The following is a 27639-nucleotide window of genomic DNA, read 5'->3' as shown; positions in this document are numbered from 1 at the left end:
AGAAGCAGAAGCTGTGAGTGAGAAACAAGCATTCTCAGTTTTTTAAAAGTGTTTCTACCTCTTTATACAAACGGGTCAAGAAAAGTAGAAGCAAGAAGCATAATTTGATTCTCGTTCCCAAACATGCCCATAATAAACAAGTAAAGGCTGTTCAATGGTTTTTCCGGGATTAGTATACACTCACTTGTGCATTTTTAATATAAAAAGAATAGAATATCACAATGAATGTAATACTTTTCGTTCTTTAAGCAACTAATAAATATCAAAAGACCAATATTATGAAAAAAGAACACTAATAAACATATGTAGAAATAATTTAAACCAAGAAGGTGAGAAATGATGAAAACTTTATTATTGGCATGCCATTTTTCCCTTTTGTGGTACTATTCTGAGTCATAATTACATTCACTTTGTTAGATTTTTTTTACTTCTCTTCATCCCTTATTTTTTCCCTCAGCTGATTTTTGCTTGTTCTTGTGGATGGCACCCTCAACTATAACAGTTTATGCACTATCATTCTTACATATCATCCAAGATCTTAATATGAAATTATTCACATACAGTAGAAATTCTTTAAATTAATACTCGATAAATTAATAAACTCTCTAAAATAATAAAATTGTCTGGTCCCGACTTGGGCCAATGTAAAAAATTGAAAAACTCGATAAAATAATAGGATAATAATTTTTCGGGAGATTCCTTTATAATTTTCGGTCCCAAGAAAATTATAAATTAATAATTCATAAAAGCTGAAGAAAAATATATTACACTCTATTGAAATATGATTCAATAGTTGTATATTTTTCTTTGAAGTTCAAATCTATTTGAAGTTGTATTTTTGTATTGTATGAGAAGCTATCTTGTCATATATGATTTGAATACTCTAACACATTTATGTAATTTATATATGTCAAAATTGCTTAAGAATACTGTACACCAAACACATTTATTCGTCTTGTTTACATTTACTGTACAATACTTCAAAAGTCATTATTGATTTAATTTCCAGTACATATGAACACATTAGTTACTGATTTACTTTGAGTCCCAAGGTTCGCTCCAATGTAATTTTAAGAGGTATACACTAATTTGCTTTTTTGTTTGGCATGTACAGTATAATCAGTTAAAAACTCTTTAAATTAATAATTATTAATTTATCGATAAATTAATAACTCCCTAAATTAATAAATTTCTCCGGTCCCGACATTATTAATTTATAGAGTTTTTACTGTAATTGTTTCCCCAAATTGAGTCGATGTAAATTTTATATGATAAGATTTGAATAGAAATTGGGTAGAGTTATGATAAGAAATGAAACGTTCCATTCTAAAATGAAGGATTTGAACTCTAGTTAAGAATGATAGTATGCAGTGATGAAGGGAATAATATTATTAAACATCTCATTGAATTATAATTAAAATTTTATTTGATTCCCTCCATTTTCATTAACCCTAATAAAACACAACATAACCGGAACATAAAGCGAAAAGCACGTACGTGCCCCATATATGTTTGGCAACAAAAAGGCAAGTATTCATCACCGATTTTAAAATTGTTATATATCATAAATGAATGTAGGATGTCTGTCAAAAAAAAATAAAAATTAATGAATGTAGGATGAAAAACCATTATACATTACCCTGAAATATGATATCTATTTTGGAATACTTGTTCATATTACCCTAAATAGAAGTGCGTAAAGCAAATTAAAAATTATTTCTGCAACTCTCAGAATCTTAAATCTTCATCATAATTTGTGAGTGCTCTTCCTTATATTCATATCATGTAATGGACTATCTAACTGAGTGTAAACAGAAGTCTTGATACCTGTAATTGTTCACTCGCTCAAGTACGAAGGACTAAATGAGTTTCACCAATATCAATAGGACTAATTAGATGTATACTGCTTAGATAAAAGTGGGGGAAAATCAAAGCAAAAATTGTTATTCTTTTAACATTATATCATATATATTAGCTCAGATTTATTAATTATGCGTAAATTATTTATACAAAGAAAATAACAGGCCTGGTAATTAATGACTTATACAATACATAACTTAAGAAAGCGGTTTTACATATAAATAAATGCTTATGAATAAATACTTTGGTCGTAAAATAAATTTAAATTTTATGAAATTAAGTATTAAGTAGCCCTATAGCATTATAGACAGGCTTGAGAGAATTGTGAGTGAACCATCTGTCCACCATGGCTAAACATTCTTTGGGCTTATACTCTGAAGCTGTATGACCTGCACCCTGTATATTTCATGACGGATGAAACAGTGGGAGTGGTTTGATATTTGTAGTCAACACAAAACAATAAAAAGAAATATGATTCTTGCCTTAACCGTAGCGTAGGTCAAAGAATAATTGTTATGAGAATATGTTGTCTGATATCTGCAAGTGACAAATTTATACAATTAGCACAAATAATTGTCCATTTTTTAGTTTACTTGTGTATTTTAGGTAATATTCAGCGGATAACAACATTAATTATTTTTAAAATTTTCTTTTCTTCCATAAAACTTAAGAATAAAGTTCTATAGAGACCACTTTTTTACGAGAGACTATGCATGTTCTCTAATAAAAATATTAGAAAATTTATTATTTTACAAAGCATTTTATAAAAATAGTGTTATTTCTTTGACATTTTAAGAAAATGTATATATGTATGCTAAGCTAGACATATATTGGAGAAAATCACCTGCTTGCAAATAAAAGTTTTCAAAGCGTATGATTTGCAAAATTAAAAGTTTTGTAGTATTTTAATTGCAAAACATGCATGGTCTCCCGGTCACTCAAGAAAAATGATTCCATAGAACATTACTCTCTATGAGTAAAATACATAATTCATGAAAGGAAAACTCGACAAATAATTAGTGAAATAATAAGGTAAAGGCACTTTAATTGAAATGTGTTTTTAAGAGACGAACTAGATCCCTATTATGGGACAGAGTGAGTGACATCTATACTATAATATAATAAGGCAACCTAGGTTTAATTTATAGTCTTACAAAATTTTGGTTTATACATGTAGACTTCTCTTACTCTTACGATATTAAAGAAGAGTTTTATACCGTTCAAATTACAAACACTTGTGATGTAATATAAGATAAAAAAACTCCACCATTATTCTTTTAAATATAATTTGTATATTATTTATATACTATATTACAATAAACCGATATTGGTATAATTTGTAGTCGTCCAAAAAATGTAATCAGTTGGTAAATATAATCTCGTTAAAATTTAATTCATTAATACTAAAATACTAATAAGATGATGTTAAAATTTAAATTATAATTAATAAATTACGAATCGCACGGGTTAAAGGGTAGTATAGGTAAAAGAAGGGAGTTATAAAATCAAACCCTGCTACTTGCTGGTCAACAAACCAAGGTGCCCATTCACTTTCAACTGTTAGATTGAGAGATTGTATCCATATTTCAGTGCCAACATGTGGAAATACCGAGTCATGATCACCGCTGCATGCAAGCAAGCATACATATTTAATGAACAATACTTTATTAAGCTATACAAATGATTGTCTAAATACTTTAGTGTGGAGGTAAACTACCTATATATAAGAGCTCGATAACTTTTACGGGTCATGTTTCTATGATATGGTAGTGAACTTTCAACATTATATGAGTAAGTGTCAGTATCATTTTTCCCAATCTCATAGTGATCACCATTGCATTGCACCCAGTCTTTAACTATCCCCTGCGCCCTTACAAAAAGTTAGGTGAATCTGAATGCATGTGTTTATCCTTTTCACAAGAGTCAATTAAAAATGTGAAGTAGTATCTACATACATGCATACATACATACATACATACATACATACATACATATAGAGGGTTCTGGTACAAACTTACAAACTTACAAACTTTTTTTGTTCAACACATATATAACTTAAGTTCAACATATTTTTAACATATTTTGTTGAACATCTATTAAAATAGTGGTGGAGAAGTACATAAACCAATTTTTAAATGTAAGAACTAAGGTAAACATGTTATATAACCAATATTTATGTTTCTAGACCCTACCCAAACCCCTGAGGTATAGTTTAAACATCTTTTTAGATATATTCAACACAATGATAATTAGTGTTCAACACCCGATGTTGAACCCCAGTTATAAATGTGTTGAAAACGCGATTTATTTATGCGTTATTTTTAAAAATTGTGATGTTTTTTGAAGAATTTTCAACATGGATCTTCATATAACTAAGGATTAACACGATGGAAGATTAAAAAAAAGTTTGTAAGTTTGTAATTTAAAAAAGTTTTTATTTGATCCTATCCCTATATATATATATATATATATATATATATGTTTGTGTGTATGTGTGTGGTACCTACACCGATACAAACCACTAAAATAAATCAAAATACAAAGTAATGTAATTAAGGACAATGAGAAGGGTGATGGAGCCCGCCGAGATGGGATTTAAGTGGGGTCTAGTAGGGCTGCATTTGGGTCTAGTAGAACAAGAAAAGGGCCCAATTTAGGTTCTTCACCATGTTGAGCTTGGGTAAGGCTCTATGAAGACCTACATGGATTGAATGGGGTCGGATGTGGGCATCAGGTGAATGATGGATAAAGTCATGTCGGGTTGATTTCCCGTTGTTTGGGTTTTACCTTGTATTTTGATGGTTTGTATTTTGCTTATATTTATATGTAAATATATAACTGCTTAATTACCTGGCGGATACCAAGAGCTCTTTGCACATCATCATCATTAGCCCACAGAACATTGTAGACATAATTGTCTTCCTAATAATAAATGTAGATGAAGTGATATAAATAGTGTCTTACTTAGAACCGTAATTTAGTAAATTTTGTAATAAAGAATTGATATTTTAAATTGAAATAACGATAATTACTCGACACCATGACCGAGATAATGGTTGCAATAACAATGGATTTGAAGCTGCATTCTCCGATGACGCACAAACAGGTTCTAATATGTGATTATCGTATATAAACTCCAAGCACTGCAATAAATCATTAGGTGAATTATCAAAACCAACTCAAACCTTGTGCCATATATGAATCTGATGGTAACAAATAAACCATAGGAAAAAAAAACATGTCAAGGATCAAGCTGATAGCCATTTATCTCTTAGCTTTATTTTTTCATTTTAGTTATCTTAAATATTATGCACATTAAATATATGAAATTGAGTTAAATACATTTCCATAACATGGTCCTTTGAGGATTGAAAGGAAAATATTGATTGTGTTGATTAATTAAATTATGTAATGGATATATGTGTGTATTTGTGTGTGTATGTATATATGTATATATATGTGTGTGTGTATATAGGCTAATGATCAAAAAAGAATTATCTCTTAATACAAACTAAAAACCTCTTATATTACACTATCCACTAACTCCATCTTCATCTCTTTTAACAACCCATTTTCATCTCTTACCTCCTACAAACCAACAACCACTGTCATCTTTATCATACTTCATCTCATCACCCATCCCGATCCCAACCACCACACCACTACCGCTACAGTCAGACCCGTTCGTGAACAAATTTACTGTAGAATTCGGGATTTCCTGTTATATATTTTAGTGATTTCCTCTTTGAAAATTAGTGATTTCTGTGGTATAAATTAGTGATTATCACTTCATAAATTGGTGAAACAACGAGTATAGAACCGAACCCGGTGACAGTGACAACGGGATGGGGTTGTGGTTTCGGGCGATGGAGGTGAGGCTGGAGGTAGAGACGGAGGTGGAGACGGAGGTGGAGACGGAGGTGGAGGGGGCGGTGGGGGTAGATTTGCCGGTGATAGAAATAATGGAGGTGGTGATTTTGAAGGGGGCGAGCAGCATGGAGGTGGAGGTGGTGATGATGGAAGTGATGACGGAAGCGGAGCTGAAGGAGGTGGAGGTGGAGGCAGTGAAGAAGGTGGGGTTGGTGAAGATGAGGTTGTTAGAGAAAGGTGGACATGGAGGTGGTGGTTATGGAAGGAGCAGGCGACATGGAGGTGTGGTGGTGGTGGTGGTGACGGAGGTGACGGTGGAAGCGGGGCAGAGCGGAGGTGGGGTTGGTAAAGATGGAGGTGGCGATGGAGTTGTTAGAAATGTTAGTGGTATTTGCTTTAGGATTTGGTCATATTTATGCTTGGTTTTTAGTTTGTAGAATAAGTTGGTTTGTAGGAGAGTATGACTCTCTATGTATGTATATATAGAGAAAGAGTCTTACTCCAATAGAAACCTCCTTTTTCTACAAACGAGAAACTATCACTAAATTTCTAAGAGAATATCACTAAATTCTCAAACAACCCCACTTTCTCCTTCTTCTTCCCCCATACACCAACCGAGCATCTGCCTCCACCCCGCTTCCGGCAGCTTAACCCCGCCACCCTCGCCAAGTCTTTGCTGCTCTCTCCATCTTCGTGCCGCCCGACCCTCCATATATAACCACCACCTCCATTATTTATATCACCACCAAATCCAACCCCCCTCCACCGCCCCTTCCATTCCACCCCCACCTCCACCTCCATCTCCACCTGCACTTTCGTCCTCACCTCCACCTCGGTCTTCCTCACCTTCGGTACTGTCTGCTCAGCTTAATGCCTATTTCAATTCCAGATCTTTGCCAAAAACTGCCGGACAGAGCTAAAGGATCCTTCCATTTCCACCACCTCCATCTCCACCTTCACCTCCACTATCTCCACCACTGCAACCACCACCTGAATTGGCAACTAGATCAGATCTGTAGATTCCGAGCAGTTTCTGGAACAGATCTGGAGATTCTAGGCAGTTCTACATGTTTTTACTAATTCCTGCAACACAAATCACTAAATCCTAAATAGAATATCACTACATTGTAGTGAGAATATCACTAAACTGAATTGGTTTTTAATTTTTATTTTAATGTGGTTTCTATTTGATCATGGGCATATACATACATACATACATACATACATACATACATACATACATATATATATATATATATATATATATATGTGTGTGTGTGTGTGTGTGTTCTCTGGATTCTACATTTAAATTGGAGTCTTGGAGTACTACATATAATTTTTTGATTTAATCATAAGTAATATTTTTGATTATCAAAATTTATATATAATTTATCATTTATAGATAATATTAAACATCATTATATATTAGTCATTAACATACTTTAACTTTATTAATTACTTAGATCGGTGTTCTACTTATTAGTTTTATGAGAAAACATAACTTCGGGCATATCACAGAGTTTTAATTTGTTTCTATTTGGTCACTTGTATATATTTAATGATCATCATCCATTTTAATCTACTCCTATGCCCACCAACATCACTCGCAGCCCCACCTCCATTCACTATGGGAGGCCGCCCGGTCGCCATCCATGCACCCAAGCATACAATTGCCTCATCCGAGCCCCACCCTTGATCTTTCATCCCCCAACCCGTCCCTTTGCCAATTCCTGTTTGAATCAAACTACAAAACTCATAACATCAAAATAAACAAGATGAATATATATATGTACAAGAGCAAATGAATTTCAAAGACTATATTGTATTTCTCCTCATACATTAAAAGAGATACAACACATAATATATAAAGGCTACCCAATAAAGTGATAGAAACTCACGAGTGTCCACCAGAAACTAAACTCTACTACTCCACGATCCTAAAACCACTCGTTACTAATCCAATACTCTCCCACAATTTCTCTAACTTATCCTCTACTAATAAAATAATTAATGATTATAATAATTTATTTATTCCAAGTTTAGATTATTAGAATATAATTCCAACAACCCCAACCACTCTCCTCACTCATAAACCTTTCTACTTTACTTTCAGCTCACTATTCTTCTTCTTCACTTTATCTAATTGAATTTTCAAGTAAATCCATTCACTTGTTATTATAATTTTAAAATCAATTACCGCCCATTAGCTAGTTGCGGTAGATCGGCAAAGTTTTGTGGTGGTAAGAATCTATGATGATGATCTGAATCAACGGTGATCGTGGTGATTGGAGGTTGATTTGTATATACATACAATTAATAGCATTGTTACAATGAAATATATAATTTTATCAAATTTATTACTTTATGGAGAGTAAAGATACACTATCTACGGTATGCTTCCTAATCGGGTTCAATTGTATATATTAATTTAATTAGTAAAGCTGAACAATTACTAAATATTACTGTTGCAATCACTAGTTTCCTATTCTTAGTATAAATATTAATGTGTCGTGTTCTAGTATGGCTGATCATCCTCTCTAACCAACTACTAATCATCGCCATGGTAAGCTATTCCCTCACTAGATAGTTAATGAGACGTGAGCCCCAGGTGCATTCCTACTTTTACACATCAACCTATGGTGTATTAGCTTTCGTTTTTAGCCGTCATCCTGAGTGAGGATCGAACCTCTTATGGGGTTCATAGTTGTATTACTTATAGCTTCCTTGTTTATAGAAAAAGATGATTTAGAATTGTTTTTCTTTCATATGGTTAATGTATGATTTTCAATGATTGCTTCATTGATTATAGTATTCCATTTTACTTATTGAGTTGTGCTTCATTAACTAAAACATATTAGAAGTGATTTTTATGTATTTTTAAATTAATATTTATCTATCTATAGAGATTAGATTTAAATTTTATGATTTATCTAATAAAGACAAAAAATTCTTCATGGAAATAGGTAGAATGGATTACGGGGAAGTTAGGGTGATGTGTTTAATATCTTTAAATTGCTTGATATCTTGAAAATAAATTTAATTCTAGAGAAGTAGTTAATACTCGAAAATGGTTTTTAGTATTTAGTAGGCACATATATCCTTGTGAGTAATGTATATAACTAATTTGGATAGAAATTCATAATTGCATTGATTGATGCTAGTGGGGATAACTTGCAAATAGTTTTAGATAAATTGTTCAATTAGTCTTATTTGTGTTAGTATGAATATTATTAAAATAATATCTCAAAATATTATTGCAGTATTGTTTAGTAAAATTGAAATAAAAATAACTGTCATTGATATATTTGTCCATGTGGGATAGACTTTGACTTACCTTACAACATACATAGGATGTTTTAATAATTATTTTGTTAGATAGGCACCCTACAATCTTTTTATCCATATATCATTTTTGTTATTAAGAATTGGTTACACACTTAAACATCCTTAAGTATTATGTCTTATATTCCCTCCATGTCTAATTTTTTTTTTCATTCTAATAAATAGTTATGTTTTTTTTTGTGTAAATTCCTCGAGTGTGAGCCCAAGGGCATAGTCACCAGTAACCACACTTCCTTCTTCATAATTGCACTTGTTGTCTTCATGTCTAATTCTTTCATACACTTAAAAAGCATTATAAAGCCTTTCATACTTGCATCCAATCCCAAAAGCATGTAAACCATTTCTTTCCAATATGAAACTTGGTATTAAAGGCAAAGTTTACAAGTTAGACAAGGTTGTAGAATTTGACTAATGAGGACTTCATATTTATTTTTTTTTGAGAAAACAAAAGCGTTCGAGATCAAAACTAACCACAAAAAATTAGGAATTTTTAAACCAAAGTAGAATATAATCCTATTGAGGAAAATTGGAATAGTTGTGAGTAGTGGGAATGGATCCAAAGGTAGACCTAGATAGGGCCTATAGAGAATCCGGGTGGGTCCAAATGTGGCTATTGGGCCTTTCCAGAGCCTATAGGGAACATTGGTGAGGCTCTTATGGTTGTCCGATTGATTAAATGGGTCACGAATGGACCTTTCTGGATGATGGATGATGACATAAGGGTTGTTTATGTCATATATGGGATAATTGTCATATAGAGTGTTTCCCTTTATTTTTATTTAGTAATTTCTATTTATCACTATCATATATAAACATAGGGGCTTACTCCACTACAAACTCACTTGAAACTAGAAAGTAGAAATCAGTGATGAGGACATATATATTTAGTGATTATTCAGTTTGAAACAAGTGATTAGGACAATATATTTAGTGATTATTCAAATTTATCCCATCCCAGCCCCCTTCTTCCTACTATCACCGTCATCATCTCCGATTATTAATACTACTTACGATCACTACCAGTTATTGCTCATCTATTGTAAATATGAGGCATAAATCGATTGATTAAAATAAATAATATTAATATATAGATAAAGAGAGGTGGGGAAGAGAGAATTGGTGGAGAAGATCCCTAGAGAAGGATAAGGTCGTCGCAGATAGGAGAAAGGGAAGGAGAATGAAGGCGGTGGGAAGGAAGAAGGGGGATGGGCGGGGCTGCTTGGTGGTAGGGAGGTGGCGGTGATGGTGGGAGGGCAGCACGGTGGTGATGATGGTGGTTACAACGTGGTATGGGTAGGAGGCGGTGATGGAGGCTAAACACTTGATCGTGATCGTCACGGATAGATTCAAGTAAGTGAATGGTCTCATATTTAGCGGTTATATTCAAATAGTTAGTGATTATTTTTAGTTTCGAGGCTTTAAATTGGTTTGTATTTGATCACCTCCGTGTAAACATATACTAGTAATCAAAGTAAAAACTACTAGATAGAAATGTCCCGGGTATAACATCATTCAACTCCTCTATGACACACCAAGGAACATCCATGATCCCACTCATCCATCCGAGATCCAATAAAGCCTCACCAAGGCTTTGGACAACCTCTAGACTTCAAAAGCTCACACATGATCCAACCACGGTCCTACTAACTCCATCATCGCAGCTGATTCCTCTACTAACATTAATTTTTATTTAACTTCTTTGTAGCAGTTCCAGGAAAACCACGACTATGTATATGTATATATGTATGTATGTGCGCCGGTGTGTGTGTATTAAAACCTCGATACAAGCATATTTAATAAATTAATAATCTCAACTAAATAATAATCTTTCTTGGTCCCTACTTCAGCCAATGAGTTAAATTCATAATATCGATGAATGTATAAGATAAATTTTTTTGTAAAGTCGTTATAGGCTTAATAAAAATATAAAACGATAATATGTTAATCATACTATTCATTTTATGTACATAACACATAATATCAATATATTTTGTGGACAAATTTGTTAAAATAATTCTAACATATTGAGATTCTTAGTTTTAGAAGAACTATGCACATTCATCTCTAATGAAAATATAAATGTTAATTATTGAAGTGATAAATATATACATGTTAGAATTCGCAATAATTAACTTCATTTTTTGTGCATGAACTAACTAGTTAAATATTTGTTGGTATACTCACAAAAATAATTTTGACACTCGTACATATGTATATTTGATTAACTACGGCTGTATGCATATTTAATTGTAAATAAATTATTTTACTTGACATAAAATTGTATAAAATAATAAATTTTTAACTTATCGATAAAATAATAGATTATTTATTAATCCATAAACTAATAACCTCATTAAATTAAAAGAATTCCGAATCCAAAGATATTAATTTATATAGATTTTAGTGTATAAATGTGAGCATACGTGCATGTGTATAAGTAGGTAGAATAGTACCTCATTCTCAAAAAAAAAGAAGGTAGAATAGTACCTCGTCCACTCTCCTAAGGTCTCGGGCACACAATGCATTCTTGGAATTTATGTAGTCTCCAGAACAATGTTCTTTGGCTGACTGGTTATTCAACAAAATTTAGGCAAACTTATTTTCAATGGTTGAGTGATGAAAGTTTCGAACAAATAGAAATAAAATATAAATGCTCACCTCGTAGAGTTGATCAGATATCAATGCAACTTTATAAGCATATGGGATCCTCGAGTTGAAGTCTATATTTCTATCGGTTAGTGGGTTGCCGATTAAGAATCCCTGAAGCAATCAAATAAGAAATTTTGATACATTTCCTCAGTATATTTTAATCCAAGGGTTGTCTTCCACTACAATATACATACTTTGATGTTTATTTCTGGTCTATTCCCATCTTCATTCCCTACATATTTTTGAATTTAATCAAATGAAAATTATAATATATTTTGCTAAATTAAAGATCCATGTGTAAAATTATTTAGGAGGGGAAGATGTCTACCATTGTGGATCTCTTGAATAATGAGTGGAATAGTTATTCCAGAGTATGATACACCACCCATGTAAAACGGATTGCTCATGAATCTCTGATGATCATTTAACCACTACAACATATTTACAATTATTGATTAACAATGATCCATATCCCATGGGGTAAGAATTTGAAAATTTTGTAATTGAACATAACTATAAATTAATGTCAGCTATAAATTCTTCTAAAGTAAGGGGGTGAAAAAAATCATTGCAAGTTTACCTTTCTCAGAAATTCATAGACATGCTTTGATGATAGTGTGTCACTTGTTTTGGAGGCAAGGTATGATTTTGCATATGAAAATCCGGCCCCAACTGGTGTGTCCAAATATATTATATTTAAAACCTGAAAAAATTTACAAGATTTCTTGTCACATATGTAGCCCTCTCTAATTAAGTTTATTTGTTCTAAAGAAATTTTACTAAACAATATGTGTGTGTACACACACACACACATATATACATACATACATACATACATACATACATACATACATACATACATATATATATATATATATATATATATATATATATATATATATTCACATTCAAACTTCATGCCTTCATGTTTGTATTAAAAAATCTTGTTGCTTGAATTGGAAATTTCCATTCTCTCTTGGTTTGTAAATCATTTCATCCGAATGGTAAATCATTTCCTCCACACCTCTTGAAGTACTCATTCCCATACCCTCCTTGTACCAGTTCTTTATTGTGATTACCTATTCACGTGCCTATTTATTATCCAACCCTGCCGAAAATTTAGAAATATTATTACTCCCTCAATTTTGAAATATAGGTTGTTTCACTTTTTGATACGCAATTCTAAATTCTTCCACTTCATAATTATTATTTTTAAAGTTTTTGTAAATTAAGATCAATCATATATTTTTATTCAAAAATAAAGACATTAATAATATGGCCGAAAAATTTAAGAATGCGTGTTAAAAAAACAAATAATCTATATATTAGAACAGAAGGAATACACTCCATGCATGGCACACATACCAAAACAGTGGATACGGTTACATTGCGAAAATGAAAAGACATGAATAAAATTAATAGGAGATCAAAACACAAAACACAGATACTAAAATAAATACATAATCACTACAAGAAAACAGGTCAAAACCGACCGACTAAAACCGACCGCATAACTTTTGTAGCACTAAAACCTACCGACAGTCGCGTGGTCGCTTATATCTCGTCAAAGCAAGAAAACGACAACGTTCTGTGTGACGTGGCAACACATGAAACCGACCGCGGAGCACGGTCGGTTATGTGTATGACATGGCACAATCATAACTGACCGTTTTTTGTGGTCAGTTATGTTTTCTGCGAAAAAATAGTGAAAAATTAATATAAATTAAAATATATGTACATTAGTCAAATTACTTTAGATAGTAGTGAGCTCCCATTAACTTCAAATAAAAATCAAAGGAGAGGAACAAAGGAACTAAAGTGGGAAAGAAATATTGCTTGCAAACATTTGATGTAAGTGATTTTCATTTCTTTTCATTAAATGTGTGTGTGGTTGGTGTGTTAAATGTGTGTTATTGTATCATGATGTATTAAATGTGTGTGATGGAGAAAAATATTTACATTGAATGCATTTGTATTAAATGTATGAAATTATTTGTATTATGTGTGTATGTATTACATGTGTGTGTTAAATGTGATATGACATGTGTGTTAAATGTATGTGTTATTATATGTGTGTGTTAAATGTATGTGTGTGTTAAATTTGTAGATGACAAACTTGGATCGAAGTTAGATTAGTAATCAAGTGCAAAGTGATAAAATTTCATTGACTCCGGAATATAGGAATGGTGTAGAAACTTTTTTAAAATTTGCAAGTGAAAATGGAATGAGAGAAGATGGTACAATGAAGTGTCCCTGTAAACGTTGTAGGAATTTGAATTGGTTAAATATCGATGATGTTGGATTTCATTTACTTGCTAAGGGGATGCTTGAGGGTTATACCATTTGGACATCACACGGTGAAGATAGAGGAAGAAAACGTAGTCGAACATCACATCATCGTTATTGTGTTCGAGTATCGGATATGGGGAAGAGCATCAGTGGACTCATGTTCCAATCTTTTATGAACTCCCTTATTGGTCTTCACATAGTCTACGATATTCAATTGATATCATGCATACGGAAAAAAATGTTTTTGAGAACATATTTTTTACTATTGTGAATGCGAAAAAGTCAAAGGATCACAAGAAAGCAAGAGCGGATTGCAAGCACTTTGGTGTGTTACCTCATTTGTGGATAGATGAAAATGGCAAGTCACCCAAAGCACCTTTTTCCATGTGAATCTCTTGGAAAAGAACGAAGTCGATATTTGAATGATGATGAGCAATAATTTGTTGATGAATATATTCTTCTAAACTCTCCTGAAGTTCAACCTTATCTAAGGTATGGTAAATACATTTTATGATAAATTTTTATGAAGATGTCAATACATTTTACGATAAATTCATGTTATTGACATTTATGCATTATTGTAGGAGGTACCAAGATCGAGTTATGAGACAACGTCCTGAGACAACGCCACAACAATTAGATCATATTATGAAAACTCGATTCAAAGCTTGGTTTAAGAAAAAGGTTGAGAAAGACGAGATAGACGGACCTCGTTTCATGGACTTGCTAGAAGGACCGGCATTAAAGGTCTTGACTTTTGAAACTTGTCAAGTTAATGGATATAAATTTTCAACATCATCCGCATCCGGTTCCTGTGTTGTAGTAAAGGGAACTTTACACGAAAATAATCTTGATTATTATGGTCAACTAAAAGAAATTGTGAGACTTATTTATCAATAGGATGCAATGACATATATTTGTTCAAATGTATATGGTTTGATAGTCTCGGAAATGGTGTGAGGATCGATAAGAATCGAGTGGTGACGGTTGATATAACTTCAAGATTGAGATCTAACGAAGTTTTTATTTTATCTAGTCAAGCCTCTCAAGTATATTACGCTCCTCGCGTATTTGATCCACGAAGCAAAATATATACGGTGGTCAAATCTAAAAGTCGTCCGATTGATGAATCAATTATTGGGCAAAACGATATAGAGGACACTTTTCAAGAAGATAGATCTAATGCCGCTAGCCCATTTTCACTATTTGTTGATTTCACAAAATATGAACAAATACCATTTATTCGGCATGAAAATCAAGATGATGATGATGAAGAAGACGAATTGCGAGATGATGAAACTCAAGATGATGATGATGATGTTGAGCACAATGAAGAAAAGGAAGATGATAATGAAGATGATGATGAAGATAATGATGATGATAATGAAGATGATGATGAAGATGATGATGACGGTTTTGATGACTTACAATGATGTTTAAATTTTTGTAATGATTTATAATAGTGTATATCTGATATACAATGGTGTAATGATATACAATGTTGTTCAGGCTGCTTAGTAATTTGGTTATGTATTGGTATTTGATGTTGGTACAGGATTGGTAATTGAAACTGCAAAAGAATCTGCATTTTTTTTCCAAAAATAGCCCGGAATACTGACCGATAATATTCATAACCGACCGTTTTTGACCATACCATTACCAGAAAACCGACCGCATTCATATAAAACCGACCGCATATGTTATACAAAAATTCAGAAAACCGACCGTCTTCATTTAAAGACGGTCGGTAATGTGGCGGTCGGTTATACACATCAGGAAGCCGTACTGGGCTAAACCCGACCGCGTCATAACCGACCACGTATAACCGACCATGGCAGGCTTTGACTTCGGTCGGTCTTACTTAAAATTCAGTCAAAAGTCTATATATATAATTTATTATATATATATATATATATATATATATTATAATATAACAAATATATATATATATATATTGTATAAATATATATAATATTTTATATAAAATATATTAAGAATATAAATATATATACAGTCACTACTAGCTATCTCTTCCGTCTTCATCATCTCTGCATGACTGATACATACACATATGGTTACAAGTGAAGTGTTTGGAGAGGAAGGTGTGAAACCTAGCTCTTGTTTCCTCCTTTTCTCATGGTGACAAGTAAACGTCGTTCATCCCATCCCTTTGACAGTATTTAAAGCAGATCGTACACTGCCTCACTAGTCACTATCCCGTGTCTATATATTATTGGCTCATTTTTAATATATATTATTTTAACTTTTGTTTCTTAACTTCACGTGCATAGAATTTAAGATTATTCCGATGATTGCAAGTATATTCTTATAACTGATATATGTCATAAGCAGTGTTCTAATGAAAAATCCCCGATTTAACCGAGTAATCCCCAATTAATCTTTTGCAAGGCCGGCCATTGATTCTATTTTTGAAATCCGATTAATCCTTATATATATTTCTTAATCGAAGTATATATGATAAATATTAAAATTAAAATATTATATTACTTTAAATATGAATAATTATAGAGTTTATGAATATAGTAAATATATTAGTTACTAAATAGGTAATATAGTAATATATTTTTTAATTTGATATTAAAATATTATTAAATAATACTAGTTATTAATATATAATATTATCTTAATATTTTTAGTATTAAATAAAAACTATAGTTTTTATTTAATTAAATAATATAATTTGACCATGTTTTCAATTTAGGGTTTACTAAAACCGACCGATTTGTGCTAAAACCGACCGATTATATTTTTGCGCCTAAAATTTCACGAAAAGTTAAAAAACGCGCCTTAATAAAGAGACGTCGTTTCACAGACCCAAGGACATAACCGACCGCGGTTGCGGTCGGTTTTATGCTCTGTATAAATAAAAAAAGAACCGTTACTTTTTCTTTTTATCTCTCTCAATTCTCAACTCTCATCTCTCTCGCTCTCAACTCCCTCTCTCTCAACTCGCTCTCAATTCTCAACTGCTGCAAATGGCGATTCAATCTCAAATAGCTGTTGCTCTCAACTCGCTCGTGATGCGTTTTGTACTCGATTCGCTATGGCCATTTGTGCTCGGTTCACAAAGGAGGGTTCGTTATGCTCGGAAGAAGAAAGCCCCTTCGCTTTTCAGTTTCGCTTCGGATGATTAAAAAGATGTTTGCATGCTCGATTCTATTTCGTTTTTTCAATTTTTCAATTTTTCGTTTGTATGTGTGTATGTGTATATGTTGGTGTGTATGTGTGAATCTGCATATATATATATATATATATGTGTGTGTGTGTGTATGTATAAGTTTGTGTTAATTTCTGTAAATGTGTACATCTACATCTATGTGTATGTATTTGTGTATGTGTGTATGTTTGTATGTGTATAAGTTTGTGTTAATTAGTATATACGTGTATGGGAAATTTTGCATGCAATTTGTTTGTCGGTTATGTGCAATTTGTTCGTCGGTTATACGTGGGGCGAATTTTTTCTTAAATTTTCAATTTGTATAATTTTGTTTTCTTAGGGCCTCCAATTTGTTTAATTGTGCTTGTATATGTTTGTATGTGTTTGGTTGGGCAAAACACATATTAATTTGTATAATTTGTGTTTGTATAATTTGTATAATTTTAAGATTACAAAGAGGTTTGAATGTGTTTGTGTTTATGTTAAGGGGATAAGGGAATAAGTGTGTATGTGTATGTGTTTAAGCATGTATGTGTTTGTGTTAAGGGGATAAGTGTGTATGTGTATGTGTTTAAGCGTGTATGTGTTTGTGTTTTGGATTTAACTTAATTTTAATGAATTATATTGTAGGGGCTCTTTTCTTGGGTATGGATAGTCCTCATGATTTTAATGACGATATATATCATGGCAAGAAAAAGAAAAGCAACAGACAAGGACACCGATAAAGGCAAGAGAAAGAGCGTTGGTAGTAGTACGGGCGAAGGGAAAAGGCAAGGCCAAGGGCAAGGGAAAGACCGTGTTGCGTGACGAGCCTACGGATTCGGATACCGAAACGGAGCCCGAGCAAAACACAACGGAGGCGGAACCGGTGACAAGAGTAGTGAGGAGACCACGATTACACATTCATGCGGCATTTTTGGAGGTAAGATACCAACAAGACCTCGACGGATCAATATCTCCGATGGATAATACGTATATTGTTTTATATGTAGTGTTTTGTAGTGATTTGTAATGATTTTTAGTGTTAAATCTATGTAGTGTGCGTTAGTTATTAATAATTTGTTCACGAGTTTATATCTATAATGTTCTTATATATTATTGAAGATGATTAGGCTAAAAAGACTTTGCTTGCGATTATTCGGGCAAGATGGCCGTTGGGTAAATACTCGTTTAGTGACATAGACGCCGCTTACCCAAAGTGACTCGGTATTAGGGTTGTTGAGTTTCTAGTAAGTACATTTTTCTTTATATAATATGTTTTTTGATTTTGTTGGTAATTGGTTTGGTACATTTTGTTGGTAATTGGTTTGATTATTCAACTTTAATCCTTGTACTACTTGTTGATATTATGTAGAAATATTATAGGCAATTGAAAGGTCAAAGCCGTTCAAAAGCCAAAGCTATCATTGGAGATCACATAAAGGTCACAATCAAAAGGACCATGAATGAATTGAAAAGGAGATTCGAGAGGAAATCAAGGGAGGAAGGGGTTTCGAAGTTGACTTTGAAACCGGAATATTGGAATATCATTTTTTGGAAAGATCTTCACAAGTATTGGGACACGGATGAAGGCCATTTGCATAGGTCGGAAGTTGGAGCTGCTAATCGGCAACGCGTGGAAAGGTTGCATAGAGCGGGTGCTCGCTCCTTCAATTGTGTGCGCGAGGTAATACTATTTTTAATATGCAAACACACACACACACAAATTTTGTTTTTACCTTATAATTATATAATATATAATATGCTAATGCAAATGCTAATATAAGTTATTTTGTGAAATAATTCAAGAACATGAAAAAGAAATTGTCTAAAAGTCCGACAAAGCTTGAGGTGTGGGATGAATGCCACACTAGGTCGGCTCCACTCCTGAGAACCGAATATATACTACCCCCGCCGCTATGCGCATTGCGGTAATCTTCTAATTTTAGCACTTTTATTAATTGTGATAACCATGAATACGTCAATATGTTTATATGTTTAATTAATGCTTATATCTTCAAATTTTAGCACTTTAATTAATTGTTTATATCTTCTAATGCTTTAATTAATGCCACACTAGTGTACGAATACATATGTTTATATCATAACCATGAATGCAAATTAATTGTGATAAATGTGTAGGAACGATATGCCTCCATTCTTGATCGTATGTAGGTGGAGGTTACTCAAACGGGGGAGCGGGATGATCTTTGGGATTGGTGGATGGAAGCAATGGAGGTTCTCCAAGGTGAGAGGCCAAAAAAGAATTATGTTGTGGGGTTCCCCAATGCTCGAGCTAGTGATTTGATCCCAACACTAGCCACGCACTATAGGGATTCAACCCGTGGCGGCGCCGGCTCATCCTCATCCGCTCCAACACAAAATCTAGTGGTTCCCGATTCTATCTTCCTCCCGATTGTTGGCAATGTGCTCAATGAAACCCGTGCCAATCCTCTGCAATTTGCTCGTCGCCTATCGGATGATGAGATAGCAACCTTTGCACGCACAACCCTCGAGGCGTCTGATCCAGCCGCTGACCCAGCTCAGAGGGCTGAATGGAATAGCCTTCTCGGCGGCGAGGTTGTGCACATTGTAGGGACATTGCTCGAGGATGTCCTCCAAAAAATGGATGCTCGTGTTCAAATGGTAATATACTTATGAATTCATGGTTTGTTTTTTGTTTTGATTGATATGTAATGCGCAAGAGGGAAAGAAAGATTACACGGATGTGGACGAGGACATGGATGAAAATACGGATGATGAGCAGTGACGAAGGCGGTGACAAAGCCGGTGGCGAAGGCGGTTGCGAAGCCGGTGGGTAAGCCGGTGATGAAGACAATGGTGGATCATCCGATGTTTCCTTGTCCAACTAGTTCATATTTTTGGTTTCCCGAACTTGTTATGAATTATGTGACAATTTGGTTACGTTTATACTTTGGAATGTCCGATTATGTCGGACTTAATGTAGTTTGGATTAAAGTTTGGAATGTTTGGAATGTATATATTTTTGCTTAATTAATTAGAATTCGATGTTTGTGTTTGTGTTGGTGTTGCTACATATAGAATGTTTGATGTTTGGTGGTACATGATTGGTTATTAATGTTGGTTATTGATGTTTGATGTTGGTATAGGACTGATAATTGAAACTGCAGAATCAGCAATTTTTTTTCAAAAGTAGCCCAGAAAACCGACCGATGGGACTCATAACCGACTGTTTTTTACCATACCATTACCAGAAAACCGATCGCATTCATATAAAACCGACCGCATATGTTATACAAAAATCCAGAAAACCGACCGCCTTTAAATGAAGACAGTTGGTTATGTGGCGGTCGGTTATACTCATACACATTAGGAAACTGTACTGGGGTAAACCCGACCGGGTCATAACCGACCGCACATAAGCGACCGTGTGAGAAGGTTTGACCACGGTCGGTTTTACATCTGGTCACCACAGAATAAAAGGGACATAACCGACTACAGACGGTGGTCGGTTTTAAAATTCGGTTCTGACGTGGTGTGACACCTGTTGCCACATGGTGACAGGTGGCATCATGTGGGACCATATTTCTGAGAATACAAAAGCATATAACCGACCACATATATCGTCGGTTATAAGTGTTAAACACGACCAATTTACATAACCGACCAGGGTTTAACCGACCACCTCTAACGGTCGGTTTTATCGTTATAACCGACCGATATCCTTCATAACCGACTTTTTTGGCGGTCGGTTTTGACCTGTTTTCCTGTAGTGAATTTAATATAAAAAAGTAAAATAAAAACTTATTTGACCATTAATGTCGACGAGAAACGCATATATATGATAGGCAAAACAAAGCTTTTAAATTTAATCTAGGACAACCATAAATTAATAGTACAGTATTAACCTTAGTCCAAGAATATGGGTTCAACTCCAACACCGGCTTTTCTTCGGTTGATTTTTTGTAATCAAATTGAAGTGGACCTATAATAAAATCAATTAGTCTTTTAACATAAAAGCATTTATGTTAAATTATTCCTCCTCAAATATTTCTCCTTGTAGATGTCACTTAAATTTAAGTTTTTACGATAAGAATTTATTTATATGGACAAGAAAAAATTCACCGTTTTCACGAAAAAATGCACCGAGAGTGGAACAAACAGGACCACCGGCAATCCAAAGCATGAGCGGATCTTCCTCAGGGTTCCTCTCCGACTCCACGAAATAATATAATAATTGTATGTCTTCGTTTTGTCCTGTCCCCACGTACCTTGAACATAACACAAGTTAAAAGTCTTGTAAGAATTTTAGAATTGTGAGGATACTGATAAAAAATATGTAATAAACATTTTTTTATTCTATTTAATTGTATACCGTTTTTTTTTAATATTTGACATGTATTTCATAATGAATATAAAATCTAATTTTCATAATCTATTTACATGGTTTTTATTAAAATTTAAATATTTAATTCTTTTAGAAGAAAAAAATTAATAATAGCTGATGAAACTTTAATTTAACGAAAAACAAAAATGCCTGCTGATAGTAGTACTTTAGAGAATGTCCACAGTCTCTTCACCCACTTTTTAATATAATATAAATTATTGGTTCTGATTTGCAGTGGGTTCAACTTGAACAATACTTCTTATTCATGAATATTATATTTAGAGTCTATTATCTTTCCTCTCTTTTAAAGAGAATCTAGTAGCTGTTAACTTCTTATTCATGAATATTATATTAATTTTTCACCCACTTCACATCCAACCTTTCTCTCTTTTAATTTTTCTATCTCATTTATATGAATAAAATATGAAGGGTTTGTCTAGTGTGTGCCATGGACACATGCTAAGCACTAAAATCTATGAATTTGAGAGGTTTTTATTGGTGTGCTTGTTGTAAATGAGGGAGGTCCATCATTATTAGAGAGTGTAAGTCAATCCTTTCAAATTCTTGGATTTTAGCACTTAAGAGCATCTCCAATGGTGCTTTTAAATCACTCTTTAAAATATAATATAATATGTGGCTCTTAGTGAGTTAAGACATTGAAAAATCTTCCAACTCCAATGCTCCTCTTTATACATGCTCTCTATTCTTATTTATTCATATAAATTAGAGAGAGAAGTGAAAAGAGAGAGAAAGGTTGAATGTGTAGTGAGAGAAAAATTAATATAATATTAGTTAGGAGCTACTAGATGCTCTTCAAAAGAGAGGAGAGATGGAAGGCTCTTAAATTTTTAAAGAGCATCTAGGAGCCCATTGGAGCACTATTTTTTGATTTGCTCTTTAAATTGAAGGATAGGAGCTTGTTTAAGAGCTCCATTGGAGATGCTCTAATATGTGCCCATTGGCACAAGAAAAACCGATATATGAATTGTGAGTACGTATAAAGAGGAGTATTAGAGTTGTCATCATTTTCATTGTCTTAACTCAGTAGGAGCAACATATTATATTATATTTTGTTGAGTGATTTAAGAGCACCATTGGAGATGCTCTAAAGAGGCTATTGAAGATGCTTTCACCGTCGAGGAATCCTCAGCAACATCTATTCATGACGTACCAAGTTTTAACTACATGAACACTGAAAAGGATGACCGGTGAAAGATGGATTAACGAAGAAACTTACCCGGTTTCGAGTTTGAATGGGAGAGGATCATCGAAACCTGGGAGGTTTTCGACGATTGTTCGTGAGTGCACAGAGTAGCTGGAGAGAAGCTGCAGCGAAAGAAGAATAAAGAGCACTACTCCCAGTCTTCTTGCCATTAAACAATTACTTAAGCAGCCAAATTATATCCTGAAAGCTTGTATATATTCTGATTTGTTTGTTTCTTTTGATTTTACGATAGTCCTCGATAATTTTAAGACCCGTGATTTATATTCATATCCAGAACAGAGCTTTCAAAATAATTGAGACATGCTAATCGCGCGTTGATTTAGGTACCGCAACAATGATCCCACTCAGTCATGTCACTGTTTGTAAGATTGAGGTATTGGCCCGGTTAGTTGCGTTTTATATTTTATTTCAGAAATAAATAATTTATTTTTCCTCGGGCAAATAACACGTTTCATTCAGCGGAGCTGGAAACCTACAATTTATAAGTTTCTATTTGAATTGGATCTTCTAGGCGGATAGCCTTGAATAAATATATAATTTAGTAATAAAGTTTGTCTAGTGTGTAACTAAAATTATATATATATTTGATATATTTTAATGGGTGTAGTTGTTGTATATGCCTTGATCTATAGTAGAAGACAATTAAAATCCGTAAAATTTATAAAGTTTAGTGTTTAACATGTGCTACTGAGCACATAACAGATTCGAATTTAATATATTTCTTTTTCCAACCTGATATCATGTAATTTATAGTGGTGCTTTTACCTATCTAAAACTTTTAATAAAAATACTTTTAAGATTCACGCAAGATTTAAAAAGCACTAGACCCAATGTTCCCGCCTTCTAATATAACATAAAGTTACCTACGATACTATATAAATGTACTAAATAAACCAAGCTGAACCTGAGTTAAATGGAAAATCAGAAGTCAAATACCAAAACATCAAAATTTATTTTAATTAGTATATCATAATTTGTATGTGTAACAATAATATCATATTATTATAAGAAGAATTCATATTAATTAGGATTTGGTAATATAATGATTAAATGATTATTACATACTAGCAAAATTATTTATCTTAAATTTTAGATCTCAAATAATTTGATTTACGAAATCATGTTTCAGAATTCGAATAAATAAGGAATTTATATTATTATTACTAATCAAATCCATATTAATTATAATAAAAATATAAAAACACAAGATATTGTAAAAAAAATTGATAACAAATTAGTTTTGAATTTAAGTTATAAAACTGAAAACTCCGTTAGAAATTTATATTAATTTTCCAAGTAACTAAAGAAATAACTATCGGTGTTACATCTAGAAGAACTCTAAACAGCGTTACACGTGACAATTACTTATTGAACGTCTAAAACATGAGGAGTTGATTTTTTTTTAATTTAGTTAAGAAAATTTACATTTGTTGATGCTGAATATTTTTTCCAACACTTTAGAATTCATAAAACAACAACATAATTTTACTAAAATGAAACATACCATTATGAAATAATTCATATCATGACATATACTTAAAAGTAATTTTTTTGTAACAATCAAAATTCAGAATAGGATAAAATGTTCTTACATAGAATTTTTGTATTATATATTTAATAGTAATAAATTTAAAATATTTGTTTAAACTCGTGCTAGCCACTCAGTTGTAATCTAGCAGTACTATATATTTATGTATGTCGTTGGACTTTGTTTTCAAAAAGTACTGTATATATAATTATGTATTCGGTTGGACTTTGTTTTCAAAATTGTTGCGAGTCGTCTGGTGCTACGAGTATATAATTATTGTGTGGTTTCAGAGTCGGTTGCGTTTCTGTTGATGTTTCTTGGCATGGCACGATTGAGCTGGATACCTGTAGCAATAAATCCTTTCTTTATGAGCGTTGTAGGTATGGTTGGGGTCTTCTTAATAAATGAGGGCTCTGATAATTCCCGAGTGTTTTTTTTCCCTATTTAAAAGATTCATTATATATAATTTTAGACAATTATATTACATTTGAGATAAATTTTCATCTCAATAGTTTTTATTTATAATCAATCAATCAATGTACTTATATAAAGGAGAAGCGAGGGGCGTGTAGGTGGCGTCTCTCACATCGCTCCATTCTATTTTTCTAATTTTCTGAAATTTTCGGAAGCGAGGGGCGTGTAGGTGGCGTCTCTCACATCGCTCCATTCTATTTTTCTAATTTTCTGAAATTTTCGGATGAAAAATATCAAAAATTAGAACTACCTTTTTTAGTTTCGGATATATTGGAAGCAAGCTTCAGAAGTACCTTTTTCAAATATCAACAACAAAATCTGCCTACCTTTTTTAATATCAAAATTGTTGGAAGAAAAATTCAAATTATGATTTTAATTTTTAAAATATCAAAAATAAAATTATCTTTTTTAGTTTCGGATATATTGGAAAAAAGTTTCAAAACTACCTTTTGTGATATATCAAAAATAAAAACTACCTGCCTTAATAAATATCAAATCAGAATTTGAAATTTCTTTTCAATTATTTTGATATAAAAAAGGCTTACTTCTCTTCAAAGACATTGACCATATTTTTTATAAGCCGGTATTTTCTCAAATCAACCCCTATAAATTGAGGCCAGACATCATCAAATTTAACATAAACAATTTTTGTGCTTTTATCTTCTCTGTCTAATACAATAATGAGTTACACTATACTAGATTCTCTGAATAGTGATAGAGATGATTGGATGATGGTAGTATGAATTTGTCGGATGTGAGAGTCGACAAATCCAAACACGGGAGAATAATATAGTCTTGACATAATATTGATGGATGAAAAGGTCAATATTAAATTTTAGTGATATATGTTTATTGGTTATTCTTTTATAATATTTGTTTTCATCGGATATGTTTGTTGTTAATTTTTATATGGTTTATTTTGTATATAGTAAAATATTAACCATGCAACACTTCCATAATATCTGTTTGCTCGGTTCAAGCACCTTTTAAATGAAAGTTGTTTATACAGTAATAAAAAAAAAATAAAGGTTGTTGCAAGCAGGGTAGTTATAGGCCACTATTCCATGGATTTAAGTTGATGTTTTTGTGCACAACCAATCCAAAAAAAAAAAAATGGAGGAAGGTGATAATGTAAAAGAAGAACATGATTAATTTTCAATGAAAAACAACTAAAATTAAGATTCGTCGTGCTTTAAATCATTATTACATGTAGAAATTTATTTTCATTTTTTCATCATGAATTATAGTCAAATTTTTAAATTTTATATGTTAGTATTGGTATTGCATCGAGATGTTTATAAGATAAAATTTATTCATTATACAAATATTAATTTTGAATTATTAATATAATTTTTATAGGCCGCCACAAATTTATTTTATTATACAAATATTAATATTGAATAATTAAAATAATTTTTATAGGCCCCGCAACAAGCGGCTTCTCAACTAGTGTGTATTGATTACCTTTAATTAAGGGTTTTACATGATTAGAAATACTATTAGCTTTGAAGCAAATTTTTTTATGAGTTCTATTAAAAAATGGTCTTTCGGTAAAAATAGAACAAAAAGATTAGAATTGTGAAATACCGGTTCACTACAAGAAAAAAAGCTAAAAGCTACCGTCAAAATTTGGTAGTTTTTATCTAAAAGCGACTGTATGTGGTCGTTTTTAGCTAAAAGTGACCGCAAAGAGTTGATAGATCTGAAGAGGGTCGCTTTTACTGATTTCAGTCGCTTTTATATAAAAGCTACTGCTTTGCCGGTCGCTTTTGTTAAAAATTCAATTCCTTAATATCACTTGTGAATTTTGGCCTATTTTGAATTTCCCGCCAATTCTACCAATGTTGGTGGAATTTGAAAAGCGACCATAATTCTCTTCGGTCGCTTTTATATGGCTATTTCTAAAAAAGAAAATTTTTGTTGCTACCCCCTATTTAGTGCACAATTCAATAAACCATTCAATCATTCAAATAATCAACCATTCAATTTTTGGGGATGGGTGTGAACAAAATACAAATTAATTAACATAAAATGAAGCTTTCATAAATCCGTAAATAATTCACGATAATAAACATATCAGATTGCAAAATGAAATCATCGGAATATAAGAAATCAATCATAGTCATGTCATCATCATCGGCCTCAAAATCCTCATTCAATAAGAAATCAGTTTCGTACATTAGAATATCATAATTATTATCCTGCATAAACAAAACATATAGTCAAGAACGATATGAACAGTTTTAGATTACTATGTCTAATATTTGCAAACCTGACTTAATTAGTAATTATGTGTTTATAAACACATATCCACAGTCCATAAATACATGTTCTTAAAAAAAAATGGAACCATTACTAAAACCAGGAAGGACTTTTATCATCAAATGGAACTAAATTCACAGTGATGACTTTAGAAAACTGTTTATTTGAAAATAATGTTTCTAGACTGATTAAAGATTTCTGTCTAAAAACTATGCCCAACAAGGATCTCTTGTTTCCTTGTATTTTATCATCTGTTATTATCGCTACAAGTACATCTACAGCTCACCAAAGAAAGAAAAACTTCTTTAACTTTACTACGTAATAATGTCAACATTAATATACCTTTATTAAGTACCAGCAGTTGAAGCAAAACTTAAAGAATAAGTAGTAATTTGAGTACTGAATTGGACAAAATCCAACAAGGAATATACGTATCCACATATCATAAGCAAGCTAACTGAGCTTGTTTGTCTCGGTGTAAATGAGGAAAATGTTAATGTTCTCAATTTGAACAGTGAGTAGTATGTGCATACACACATATACACAGAGCGGAGTAAAAGCAAACCGCTACAAAAGTAAAACTAAATTTTAAGATTTCAGTCATAAATTTATAA

The 27639-nt window shown here is 32.5% G+C and overlaps 1 protein-coding gene across 2 annotated transcripts; it reads right to left on the bottom strand.

Annotated features, from left to right (window-relative positions):
* Window positions 1-1898: 1898 nt before the first annotated feature.
* On the bottom strand, window positions 1899-22998 carry LOC108200284 (serine carboxypeptidase-like 13). Of its 2 annotated transcripts, XM_017368387.2 has the most exons (14): window positions 22774-22998; window positions 21275-21420; window positions 21058-21134; window positions 12302-12424; window positions 12050-12152; window positions 11916-11953; window positions 11731-11832; window positions 11560-11640; window positions 4893-5003; window positions 4711-4782; window positions 3578-3723; window positions 3372-3485; window positions 2343-2397; window positions 1900-2256 (listed from the first exon to the last, which is right to left on the bottom strand). In XM_017368387.2, the coding sequence occupies exons 1-14, from the start codon at window positions 22908-22910 to the stop codon at window positions 2137-2139; spliced, it is 1425 nt and encodes a 474-aa protein (XP_017223876.1). In that variant the 5' UTR covers window positions 22911-22998; the 3' UTR covers window positions 1900-2136. The 2 variants fall into 2 exon arrangements, with proteins under 2 accessions (XP_017223877.1, XP_017223876.1); XM_017368388.2 differs by lacking the exons at window positions 4711-4782; window positions 4893-5003 and having other exon boundaries at window positions 1899-2256.
* Between the last annotated feature and the right edge of the window lie 4641 nt (window positions 22999-27639).

The sequence above is a fragment of the Daucus carota genome, chromosome 9 (assembly GCF_001625215.2).
Source record: "Daucus carota subsp. sativus chromosome 9, DH1 v3.0, whole genome shotgun sequence".
NCBI classification, from domain to species: Eukaryota; Viridiplantae; Streptophyta; class Magnoliopsida; order Apiales; family Apiaceae; genus Daucus; species Daucus carota.
Note: the sequence above shows the minus strand (reverse complement) of the source record. Positions and strands in the feature narration are given on the sequence as shown.

Coding starts and splice junctions, on each gene's coding strand:
- LOC108200284 (XM_017368387.2), bottom strand. CDS start 22,910: ATGGCAAGAAGACTGGGAGTAGTGCTCTTTATTCTTCTTTCGCTGCAG. Junction 11,833..11,915: donor GACCAGAAATAAACATCAAA/GTATGTATATTG, acceptor TGATTGCTTCAG/GGATTCTTAATCGGCAACCC. Junction 3,724..4,710: donor GAGCTCTTGGTATCCGCCAG/GTAATTAAGCAG, acceptor GTAAGGGCGCAG/GGGATAGTTAAAGACTGGGT.